This window comes from Cydia amplana, chromosome 2, assembly GCF_948474715.1.
Source record: "Cydia amplana chromosome 2, ilCydAmpl1.1, whole genome shotgun sequence".
Classification (NCBI taxonomy): Eukaryota; Metazoa; Arthropoda; class Insecta; order Lepidoptera; family Tortricidae; genus Cydia; species Cydia amplana.
Window position 1 is genome coordinate 20,305,991 of NC_086070.1, and position 13,489 is coordinate 20,319,479.

At 39.9% G+C, this 13,489-nt stretch overlaps 1 protein-coding gene across 1 annotated transcript in view; it reads right to left on the bottom strand.

The window, feature by feature from the left end:
- Positions 1 to 13,489, bottom strand: part of LOC134660139 (myb protein) — a 63,971-nt gene that overhangs the window by 10,583 nt on the left and 39,899 nt on the right. The window contains exons 3-8 of the mRNA XM_063515855.1: positions 13,072 to 13,204; positions 12,323 to 12,472; positions 5,926 to 6,023; positions 5,469 to 5,603; positions 4,066 to 4,231; positions 1,366 to 1,556 (exon numbers count right to left, since the gene is read on the bottom strand). Coding sequence (XP_063371925.1) covers positions 1,366 to 1,556; positions 4,066 to 4,231; positions 5,469 to 5,603; positions 5,926 to 6,023; positions 12,323 to 12,472; positions 13,072 to 13,204 — 873 coding nt within the window. The remainder of the gene's footprint in view (positions 1 to 1,365; positions 1,557 to 4,065; positions 4,232 to 5,468; positions 5,604 to 5,925; positions 6,024 to 12,322; positions 12,473 to 13,071; positions 13,205 to 13,489) is intronic.

The window sequence follows — 13,489 nt, forward strand, 5'->3', positions numbered from 1 at the left end:
ACCGCATCACTTGCTTGGAGGCCGGCTGGCTTGAGCCGCTTTACCCACGCCACGTCAAGATGGCGGCGATGGAGACGGTTTAACAAGTACTTGAACAGTGAATAGACATACAAATCAGAAACTTACTTGAACGGCGATTCACAGATCTCCACATCGGCGGCGACCAGGTTCCCGCGGTCGGGCGACTTGACCCGCACCATCGTCTGTTGCTGGATGTTGCTGAGCTGATCCTTCAACAGCTGTTGGAACCGCATCACTTGCTTGGAGGCCGGCTGGCTTGAGCCGCTTTAAACCACGCCACGTCAAGTTGGTGGTGATGGAGACGGTTTAACAAGTACTTGAACAGTGAATAGACATACAAATCAGAAACTTACTTGAACGGCGATTCACAGATCTCCACATCGGCGGCGACCAGGTTCCCGCGGTCGGGAGACTTACCCGCACCATCGTCTGTTGCTGGATGTTGCTGAGCTGATTCTTCAACAGCTGTTGGAAGCGCATCACTTGCTTGGAGGCCGGCTGGTTTGAGCCGCTTTACCCACGCCACGTCAAGATGGAGGTGATGGCGACGGTTTAACGAGTACTTGAACAGTGAATAGACATACAAATCAGAAACTTACTTGAACGGTGATTCACAGATCTCCACATCGGCGGCGACCAGGTTCCCGCGGTCGGGCGACTTGACCCGCACCATCGTCTGTTGCTGGATGTTGCTGAGCTGATCCTTCAACAGTTGTCGGAACCGCATCACTTGCTTGAAGGCCGGCTGGCTTGAGCCGCTTTACCCACGCCACGTCAAGTTGGTGGTGATGGAGACGGTTTAACAAGTACTTTAACAGCGACCAGACATACAAATATGAGAAACTTACTTGAACGGCGATTCACAGATCTCCACGTCGGCGGCGACCAGGTTCCCGCGGTCGGGCGACTTGACCCGCACCATCGTCTGTTGCTGGATGTTGCTGAGCTGATCCTTCAACAGCTGTCGGAACCGCATCACTTGCTTGAAGGCCGGCTGGCTTGAGCCGCTTTACCCACGCCAAGTCAAGATGGCGGCGATGGAGACGGTTTAACGAGTACTTGAACAGTGACTAGACATACAAATCAGAAACTTACTTGAACGGCGATTCACAGATCTCCACATCGGCGGCGACCAGGTTCCCGCGGTCGGGCGACTTGACCCGCACCATCGTCTGTTGCTGGATGTTGCTGAGCTGATCCTTCAACAGCTGTCGGAACCGCATCACTTGCTTGAAGGCCGGCTGGCTTGAGCCGCTTTACCCACGCCACGTCAAAATGGAGGTGATGAGGACGGTTTAACGAGTACTTTAACAGCGACCAGACATACAAATATGAGAAACTTACTTGAACGGCGATTCACAGATCTCCACATCGGCGGCGACCAGGTTCCCGCGGTCGGGCGACTTGACCCGCACCATCGTCTGTTGCTGGATGTTGCTGAGCTGATCTTTCAGTAGTTGTCGGAACCGCATCACTTGCTTGGAGGCCGGCTGGCTTGAGCCGCTTTGGCTCGAGTCGTTGAACGAGTCCCAGTCCTTCAAACATGTCCTTATTAATACATAAAACTGCCTACATTAAATCCACAACTCCCAGGAATCTAAATTTACTGGCCAAGATTTTCATCGATTTAATTTTCTTTTTATTTGCAGACGCCATATCGAATCGGGACAACTATAGGTACTCATATAGATATGTTATATGCCAGATGTCACTAAAGACGATTTGTAATATTCGTAGCGTCATCATTTACGGTGGTCTAGGTAACATTTACTTGGGAATGGCACTATTTTTTTTAAATGATATAACATTAATAACTGAGAGTAACTGCATTCTTACGACTCTAGAACTTGATAATCTAGTTACTGAGTTATGGAGCGGGGCCATACAACTCCGAGTATCCTTGGTAGATGGTATTTTTATAAAGTAATCTTAGCTTATTATTACATAGTACCATTTACGATGTGATAGGCGTTTCTGTTGCCATACCGCGAGAAACTAAGTTGAAATTGTAACATGGATAGGTACGCCAAGTAATCCCGCGATACTGATGACAGACTCTTCGATAAAAATGCTTTTCAAGTATAGTTAATATATTTATAAAATGTAAGCAGTTATTGAGTTTACCCCGAGTGGCAATCAAAACGCCGATCACTGTTTGGACAATTTCCTAGATCAAGAAACAAATTTCTATCAAAATATTCACAAATATGTTCTTGTATACTGAGAATTGGCTGCTTTTTACCACCTACTCTCATGCCATTGTTTAGTGCGTTCATTATACAATCAATACATATTTATGTTGACATAACTAGATATTCTTAATTAAAAATATTTGACCAAGGTAATACACTTATATTTCACCCAATAGCGTATTAATCAAAAAATGATGAGTAGTAAGTTTGAATTCGAAAGTTATTTATGGATAGGAAAGAAAAAAAATTAAGCGAACACATACATTTAAAAAAAAAAGCATCATGACACAAACCAATGAAGTTCTGATGACTAAATGAACGTGATTTTTTTGTTGTAAAAAACTACCCCGTGACTAAAAGGAGACAGCTAGAATAAGTTATTTATTATTCAATTAGTCTGTCCCCAGTCTTCTTAGATCATTACACGAATACAAGAGTATGTTATTGCATTAATGCAGAATTGCAAGAAAATATTAGTAATATAAGTTTGAATCAGTCAAGCTATTAATGTTTTTAGATAAATATCAATGCTACAAACACAGTTATGCAAAAGATTTCATAAAAAGTCCCGTGTTAGAAAAAGTTAGTGACAACCTAAATAATACGTAGGCATTCTGACATTATCCTGACATGGCAGAAAAAGCAAAGTTATGGATCAGATCACTAATAATTAGAACAGAACACCAAAAGTTGAAAAGAAGATTAAAATATGGAAATGAAAAATGAAGATATGGAAGCAAATAAAAAGAAATGTGTTTATATTGACAGTGTATTTTGTTAGAAGAAGAAAAATACACCAACAATATTAACCTTATAAGCTCTATTTATATCCCTGATACTAAAGTGTTAGTTGTCCTTATTTTGTACCAATTTTGTACTAAAATGACAAACTGGGGCAATTGAACAGCCACTTCCGTATTTTTGGGATATAAAAACAGAGATTAATGTTATGACATTTTGGAAGAAACTCAATAACAATGGAATACATATAGACAAAACATAAATCTTGGTTCTAGTTCAAATTTAACATGTCTATTTAAGCGCTTAGGTTCTTAAAAAATATTTCTTTTATTTTTCATTATACAGGGTGCTTCCTGTAACAGGAGCAATAAATTAAACTAAAGGCTGTACTCCTCAAACTGGCCAACATTTGTTCAGCTATTTTTAAAAATTATGAATCCTTTAGACTTCCTCTTTTTCATACAAAATAAATATTGCCTTCAATGTATGCTGACATAAGTGTGTTTGACGTTGCTTGTCACGCTTTAAACATAACAAAATTTGCAATACATTCCGTCTTAAAATAAACTTTAAAGTGTAATAAAAATCAAAACATGAGTTATTTTCAAAAGTTGCTGAACAAATGTTGGTCAGTTTGAGGAGTACAGCCTACAGTTTAATTTATTGCTCCTGTTACAGGAAACACCCTGTATATAAGTTTTATTGATAAAAACTTAAGCAAATACAGTTTAGTTTCATTTAATTTTACAGTTCTTCCTGAACGAGGAAAGATTGTATTTATTAATTAAACCATTAAACAAAAAGTGCGTCCAGAACTGGCAAATGTACCACTGGCGCGCATTCGCAAACCATAAAATTTACGAAAGGTGCGCGAGCGCTGCATATTGGTCAGCCGGGCTAGCACATGATTGGCGCGACAGTTTCTCGCGGCGAGATAGACTACCCGTCCCTCTTTTATTAACATAGTTAGAAAAAGACGGGTAGTCTATCTCGCCGTAAAATACTGTCGCGTCGATTATTTGCTAGGGGTGCAGATCTGGACTCATCGTAAGTATATTAACTTCACCAAAATGTCATAACCAAGAAACGGAAACCATAAAAAGCGACTAACATCGTTATATGCGACTTGCAGCAGTGTATCACTTTGGTCAGTGTATGGGTTAGGATCGCGCTTTACCCGCCCCCGCCGGCGCAGGCTCTCGAAGCTGTCCAGCATCTCCGGCTCGAACTTTCTTCTCATCGTGGAATTCCAGTGGTTCTTTATTGCATTGTCCGTTCTGGAAGTTAACATTGTTGTTATTACAAATACAAATGTTTATTTCTTAGAATATGGTAGATAGATGGTCAAATTACAATAGGTGCGTCATCTTCCTCGCGTTGTCCCGGCATTTTTGGCACGGCTCATGGGAGCCTGTGTCCGCTTGGCAACTAATCCCAGTAATTGGCGTGGACACTAGTTGTTACGAAAGCGACTGCCATCTGACCTTCCAACCCAGAGGGTAAACTAGGCCCGTATTGGGATTAGTCCGGTTTCCTCACGATGTTTTCCTTCACCGAAAAGCGACTGGTAAATATCATATTCTGCCTTTATCGGCGTAGAAATATTACAATTAAGTTGCTATACAGACTTGTTGCTATTCATCAAGATATGTGTAATGCGTCATTGAGAGATACGTAAACTGGGAAAATATGTAATCTCGGTAAAAGCCGAAATATTGACGTCTTATATGTGCTTAGTAAACGCAGTAATAAAAAATACCATGGTGGTTCTGCAGTGGAGATGCTTTGCACGACGAAACCAGGCGGCCTATCCAGGGTGACAATCGCTATCGCTTCGCCATCGAATCGCTTTGTGTCTCTCTATCACTTTTCCATAATTATTGTGACAGTGACAGTTGCGTTTCGATTGGCATGTTGTCTACGGGGCCAGTAATGTGATTTTTTTCTAATGGCTGTATAAATTTGTAGACTTGTAGATATTGGCCTTTGTATTTAAATTAATTTAAGGCTTGGCCAAACACAGAGCGCGACGCAGCGCCGCGTGATGCCGACGCGATGACTGTTCAAACAGGGCGCGCGCGGACCGCGCTCTCAACACGCCCTCATCGCGCGGCGCGGCCGCGCGCCACCGCTCGCTGCCTAACGTCCGATCTGACTGATGTGACCCAGCGCGACGCGGCGGGCCGCGCGGCGCGGGGCGCGACAGAAGCGGGGCGTGATACCGGCGGGACGCAGTCTGTTTGACGTCGGTAACCTGTTAGCATGTGCCGCGGTCGCGCGGCGCGGACGCGGCGCTGCGTCGCGCTCTGTGTTTGGCCAAGCCTTTATCTGAGGTGATTCTGCCCGGGAGTATGCCACCATAAAATCTATTTTATTCTCGACTTACATGAGCCCTTTGCTGGTATAGTAGCTGGGACCGATAAATTGCCCTGGACAAGACTGTTTGATTTATGTTCTCGTTGGACGGTCTACTATTCCATGAGGGCTGGATGTCAGGAAATGTTGTGTTCTCACCTGCCCGGCAGTAGTTTGGCAATCTTAGCCCATTGGTTCCCTAGCTGCTTGTGCGCCTGGTATATGACGCGATCTTCGTGCTCCGTCCATGCGGTCTTCTTTATAGAAGGGTTCAAGTGGTTGTGCCACCGCTCTCTGGAATTACATGCACCATTATTCGGTTATTAAACGGACTTTTGCTTGTTACCTGACGATGTATAACATTAAATGTGATCAGGGTTCAAGAATCCAGTGAACTAAGTAATTTGTAGGCCTTATTGATGATGTTGATGGTAAAAAAAATTGAAATGTATTGACGCCAGAATATGCTGCAGTGTTTTGAATATGCGAATGTTTAGTTAGTTTATTGAAATAAACAATGTTACTCGTAATGTCAATCGATCAATATACCAATTTATTATAATTATTATGCTCTCCTAGTATTTCGTAGTTATTATACTAAATTTATTATATTTACCTGCATTGTTTCCCTATTCTGCCCTTGAGGTGTCGCGCGATGACTGTCCACTTCTTGGGACCATATTTTTGAACTAACTCTACGACCTTTTCATCTTCCTGTAAAAACAAAAAATATGCACATTTTAAATACTTACATAATAAATAACGACAAACAATAGAAAAAAATCTATTTTTAAGAACGTTAAGCTTTAAATTAAGGTATAAGTACCTAAGTAGGGACTTTTGACGCGGCGCAGATGCGCCGATACATAAATAATTATGTTATTTTACATTTTAAGGACTAACTTAGTTTACCTAAATCAACCCACTGAACACAAGATCCAACAATAATATTCAAAATACCCTTCTCTTAATCATAATCTTTGCTATTATCACTTAAGATAACATCGATGACTATCTAAAGGTTGAACACGCCAAAACTGGGGCATGTACAATCGACTATTGCTATGCAAATAATAGAGATATACAAACTTTTATGGCACCTACTTGGTCACAAGACACTGGCCTATAATGTTATCAAGTTTTTTTAAATTATGTTTATTCGTTGTCAAAATGTCGAGCAAACAACATCAACAACGCGAGCGAATTTTGCACGAATACGTAGAAAATTCATTACTGAGCTACAGAGATATCGCGAAACGACTGAAATGTCCTCAATCTACGGTTTGTCGCGTATTAAAAAAGTTCCGTGCGCACCTAACAATAGATCGGAAGCCAGGAAGTGGAGGCGTGCAGGGTGTCAAGAATAAAAAAAAGGACGAGAAGGTGGTGAACATGTTTGCCTCAAATCCTAAGATTTCGTCTCGCGATGTTGCTAAAAAAGTTAAAATGTCTCAGTCCTATGTTCAAAAAGTGAAACGTAGGGCTGGCCTAAGGAGTTATAAGGCCCAGGCAGCACCAGATCGAGACTCGAAACAGAACTCATCCGCGAAGAAACGGTCTCGAAAACTTTATGAGAATTTCATAACCAAATTTGCATGCGTCGTCATGGACGACGAAACATACATAAAAGGTGACTTTAAACAAATTCCTGGGCAAGAGTTCTATACCAGCCTAAGTAGAGTAGACGCCCCTGAAGAGTGTAAATTAAAAAAACGTTCGAAATTTCCAAAAAAGTACCTGCTTTGGCAAGCAATATGTAGCTGTGGGAAAAGAAGTCGGCCGTTTATTACTACCGGGACAATAAACGGCGATATTTATAGAAAAGAGTGTTTGCAGAAACGTTTGCTACCTTTCATAAGAAAGCATGACTCACCACCTTTGTTTTGGCCAGATTTAGCCAGTTGCCACTACTCAAAACCAGTGATGGAATGGTATGCTGCAAATGGGATCGTGGTGGTACCAAAAGTGTGCAACCCCCCAAATAGTCCGGAACTGCGGCCCGTTGAAGAGTACTGGAGTATTATGAAGGGAATTTTAAAAAAGAAAGGCGGCGGAGTAAAATCGGTCCCTGAACTACAAAAGATGTGGACATGGGCGTCAAGACAGTGTTCTATTAACATGGTGCAAAGTCTTATGAGCCGTGTACGTAGGAAAGTTAGAAAAATGGCTTACTGTGTAGACCAAATCTAAAATATGGAATGTTATTTTAAACAGCGTTAAATATGCTATTAAATGTGTAAAACATAATATACTTTTTCACTTTTATTATAATTTTGTACTACATTTTGTGTGCCCCAGTTTTGGCGTGTTCAACCTTTAATTAAACCTCATCAATTAAAACTAAGACACTTTGCCCTCTCATCCTTTAAGGATCCTCAATCCATTACAATGGGTGGCAAAAAAGAATGACCAATCTGATTGGAAGCGTGCGAAAATTCGTTACTATACAAGGTGAGCTGGTTGCGTGGGTGGCGTAAAAAATACGATTTTGTATATGTTTAGAGAGCACGCGATTAGTTTCGAGAGTTCAGTTCCGGATTTAATGATTGCTAAAGGTAATTCCTAAGTACTTCATGAAATTAATGGTTGATAAGTTAGAATTAAACTAGGGGCGAATAAGTAGATACCTTGTTAATTATTTTCTACACCTATGCTATAACAACATACGAATTATTGTCTTAATCTGTTTAAATATGACATGAATAAGAGGACCAAGACCCACATTCTCAAAAACCTGACTGAAAATTAGACAAATATATCTGTAATCATAAAATACCTAAAATCTTTCTGATCTGGAAAAACCACAAAAATAGTTAATACGGGAAAATCGATAAACTTATTATGTTTTAGGTATACATTAACTGGAAACTACAGAGTGCAAATATACAATGTATAATTAACTAATTAGATAAATAATAGAAAATTACATTGTCCTATACATTGAACGAGTTTTTGAATCCGTAGTATAAAAAGTATATGTAAGAATAAGGATTTCATTTATTTATATGAGATTTTGCCATGTTCGCCTATTTTAATTCAAGTTTCGTTTCAAAAATAAGTTTTTCTTTTACGCTAAAATTCACTCATGGAAATTACCATCGCGTGATAGCAATTAACTTAAAATAGACGGAACCAACAAAAACTAGTATAGTCGGCAGCACAAGTAGCTCTGCAGGAGAAGTGTTTAAAATGATCTCAACACGCTTTTGCTCTCATAACAATAAAGTCGAGCTGAGATAATAGAATCTCGCTGCCATGGCTTTTTTTACAAACTGATAGTATGATATTAATTGAATGAAATCGTTTTGAACAGGCCTTTAATTAGGGCAATTATTATTTAAAAAAAAACACAATATTTATTTTAATAGCCTTCGAATCCCATCTCTCCATTTTTATTTAGCTACGCGTGTTTTTTAGGGTTCCGTAGCCAAATGGCAAAAAACGGAACCCTTATAGATTCGTCATGTCTGTCTGTCTGTCTGTCTGTCCGTCTGTCCGTCTGTCTGTCCGTCCGTATGTCACAGCCACTTTTCTCCGAAACTATAAGAACTATACTGTTGAAACTTGGTAAGTAGATGTATTCTGTGAACCGCATTAAGATTTTCACACAAAAATAGAAAAAAAACAATAAATTTTTGGGGTTCCCCATACTTCGAACTGAAACTCAAAATTTTTTTTTTCATCAAACCCATACGTGTGGGGTATCTATGGATAGGTCTTCAAAAATGATATTGAGGTTTCTAATATCATTTTTTTCTAAACTGAATAGTTTGCGCGAGAGACACTTCCAAAGTGGTAAAATGTGTGTCCCCCCCCCCCCTGTAACTTCTAAAATAAGAGAATGATAAAACTAAAAAAAATATATGATGTACATTATCATGCAAACTTCCACCGAAAATTGGTTTGAACGAGATCTAGTAAGTAGTTTTTTTTTATACGTCATAAATCGCCTAAATACGGAACCCTTCATGGGCGAGTCCGACCCGCCCTTGGCCGCTTTTTTTTATGATATAGGAGGCAAACGAGCAGACGGATCACCTGCGATTAAGCGATTACCGCCGCCCATGGACACCCGCAACATCAGAAGGGTTGCAAGCGCGTTGCCGGCATTTAAGATGAGAGTACGCTCTTTTCTTGAAGGTTTGAAGGTCGTATCGGTCCGGAAATACCGCAGGCGACACTTCATTCCACAGTTTGGCTGTGCGAGGCAGGAAGTTTCTGGAGAAACGCACAGTTGAGGACTGCCAACCATCTAAGTGGTGAAGATGGTAATGTTGTTGCGTAGGGCGATGGCGAAAAGAAGCGGCAGGGATTAATCCGAACAATTCCTCGGAGCACTCCCCGTTATACATGCGATAGAAAATGCAACGAAATTGAATGAAATACCTAAAGTACTAATGAACGTATAACAAATTGAGGCGATGATTACTCATGCATGAAGTGGTAAAAGAACAGGAAATCGTTTTCAGTTTTTTTTACATTTCGGTCATTTAATCTCCAGACACACTTTAGTCCTTTAAACCAAAGTCCAAAACAACTAATTCGGTATTTAAATAATCATTGAATTTAATTATCAATGTGTCGCGCTTACACATTTGGCTAAAGCGAGCGGGTGTTACGTTACGACCAATATTTTTCAAGCCAATCTCATTAAGTAATGTAAAAAATAAATTTCCAAAATGCCTGGCCCACAGCAACATCTGTAACCACAATCAAATTAATAATACATATTGAGTGTTCTTAATATAGATCAAAAAAGTGAATCATTTCATTTCCGATGACATCAAGTCTCTCACGCCGACACGCCACTTAAAAATGAAGTTCTTAAAAATGAACAACCTTTAAAGTTTTAACCAAACAAACACGTGTGGTCACAGACAAACAGGCAAAAAGCGTTTGACCTAGTCGAGGTCAGAATCATGGTCTAAATACGCGAGTTAATAATTCATTAAGATGGACTGGTTTGGGCTTAGCTATTCGATAAGCTGCGCCTGTGGTGACGTCATTTAAGATTTATAAATACTTATAGGCAGAATATCAGCTGCGTCTGAGTTTTGGATGGCCATAAATAAGTATAAACTTTGCGAGTGTTTTACACAGAAATAATCCTTGGTCAAACACGAGAATAAAAATCTAGTGTACTGGACCCGTTTAAAGTAAAAAAAAGTGTCCCAAAAATTATGGATTTCGATTTCATCCATATTTTTGGGACACTTATCAAACGTTTTAGCGTTATCAGACGTGTGGAAATATTTGAGAATTTTTTTTGCTCATTTTGTTTACATCCCTAAGTATCCTGTACTTATTCTCTTGTGATAACATTGCCATGTTTAAAACCCCTTTAGAATTATTTTATATCAATGATATTTTCACAGGTGACCTATGTACTCGTAGGTAAATATTAATGTTTCTGACAGGTTTGCCTACCTTGCACGTAGATATATATCCACGTTCGTCTAATAAATCTAAATCTCACTTTATGACGTCATTCTAAACACTACCTATTCCTATGCTTGATGACAAAAGTCCATAAGGATAATTTGCATTCATAAGGTGTTAGGGATCACAATGGTAATAATGGTATTATTGTAATCCGTGAGTTTCAACTATAATTTATATTCAGCCATTCCTCGAATTAATGGTTCTTTAGGTCAAGAACGTATGTTACATCACTCGCGTTTAGTAGTCTAATAGTGTTGTTACTTATTAATGATTTCGGAGACTTTAGCCAAACTTTTTGATTCAATTCATGATTAGAAAGATAATTTAGTAAAGTAGAATTAAAACTAGGTCTCTTTACGTACTATACGTTAATGCTACTTGCTCGTTTTTTTGGTACACAAAAAGACTAGTACACGAAAATCATTCAATCAAAACAAAATATAATTCTCTTATCGAAGGAATGAGGAAGGCTGGACCCATTTGCATGCGAAATAGTCGAAGTGAATTCTACAAAACAATCAATGGTATTAACTTTATACCCTCCACGGGAAACTAGTAAAATTCTATAAATCAAATGTAAGTAAAGAGAACCTTATGACTCATTAAGTAAGGTTCAAAGTGGAATGAAAACAACTCATAACAACTGATGGCGTTCACTGCTTAATTATGCAGATATTCCCTGCATGTAGGTAACCCGTGAGTCACTCGTAATACGTCCTGTTGCATATCGGATAACTTTCGCAATTACTGCACACAGTTTAAAATGAACATGAAAATGAATCACTAACGCGTGGTGACATGGTTGCTTTTTAAATGGCAAAAGTGAGAGATATGCGTGTCACAAATGTTACTGGACTTTTAGACAGATTGGCGATCGATGTCCTGCTGGACGTCCATTCATAAAATGTGAATGTGTTTTACTAATGCATAACTCGTTACAAGAATACACGTATTATGAAACAGCAGTATTCTAGTGATGGAAGCTATTTGTGGCAAAATAATGTGGCAATACCAAGTAGGTGTATAGGTAATAAATTCACGTTATATCTTAATCAGTAAGTGCTGCAGGACTTCTTTTACATCGCCTACAATTCCTAAATACCTGGGCGACTGAGCTGGGGTAAGTGTAAGGCCTGAGTGGCCGAAGCGGAGCGTTCGGCGGGGCGTGCAGCGTGGCGTCGGGCTCACAAGTGATTTGAGCAGCGTGCACTAAGGCCGCTCCTATACGCTTGCATTTGTTTAACATGCACGCCGCACGCCCCGCCTCGCTGCACGCCCAACTCGAGCGTCCACTCAGGCCTTACACTTAGACAGATTATACTTATGCCTCAATAGATATCCCATTACGATACGTTTTCCATGAAGCAAGCGCCAGGAAAAGCTAAAAACTGGCAAAACTGCCACTTAAAAAACTTGGTGAGCGGAGCAGAGTCCATGGTCAGAAGTGAGGAAGCAACTTAGGCCTTTTCCTGACTTGGCGGTATGGAATGAGTACCTGACTGACGTAGATGCGAGGATGCGTCCGTGCCGCCATGTCAGGCAAGGATCTTAGAAAACAAGAGAGAACTCACCTCCTTGGTCCACGGTCCCTTGACTAGCTCGGGGTTGACGACCTTTGTCCAGCGCTGCTGGCACTGAACGTCGGACCTGTCTGAGAACTGCGACGCTATCAGCTCCCAGTTCTCGTTATACATCTTCACGTATATCTTGAGCCTTTTGTCCTGGAAATAAGGTTTATGTTTGAGAGATAACAATATCAAGATTATCAACATGACGTTAATATTTGAGTAACGAAATTGTCGAGGTGAAATTGTAAACATTGGGAAAGTGTCAATGTTTGGTGTGAAATTTGGAACGGGTTCCGTACGTAACTGAGTTAAATCCAATTCTATAGGTACCTAACCTATTACATTACCTATGCATTTCAGGGGCATATCATAAGGAATAAGCGTTGTAACTGCGGTAAAATAATATACCTACTTAATAATAACATAAATTAAATTAAAAATAAAAATACGAATCACTACAAATTTCAACCGCCGACATTTTACACTACCATTCGTCTACTTTAGTGACCACCCACCTCATACAAATTTTAATATGGGGAGTCGGTCAAATGGGTGCCCAGCGCATTTAAAGACTGTACTTACCTACTGAATCTATTGTGAACGCGAGAATTGTTCAAAAATAAACAAAAGATACTTCAGCGGGACTGTATCAATCAAGCATCGATAATATAACGATTAGATCGCAGCACGGTCGCCGTAAACGATGGTTATTAAGCAAACATATCTTACATACATATTAAGCTAGTCCTTACCTCGTCCTTCGTCCATCTCCCCCTGTTGATATTCTTCCTCGGCCCAGAGCTTTTGGTTGTAGTCGTGACATCCTCGTAGGCCGCCGCCGAGTCCTCTGAATACTCGCTACTCTCTGACTCATAGCCGCTACGTCTGTTGGCAATGAAAAATTGACGTTAATTCAAGTGGAAAATATATTTTATTGAGGGAAAGTTCTGAGCAACCTTCATACAAAATTAGTAACCCTTGTTAATGGTGGAAAATGGTATAACTACCAAAGAAGTTCCGCTGTAGCACGAGGTAAGAGTGCTGTATTATATTTCGTGGACAGCTAATGTAAAAAAACGAATAGTACTGGAAATATAGATTGGCAATATATAGGTGACTAGACTAATAAGAAAATCTGCATTATTCATAACATAGGAAGGTATGTCAAGA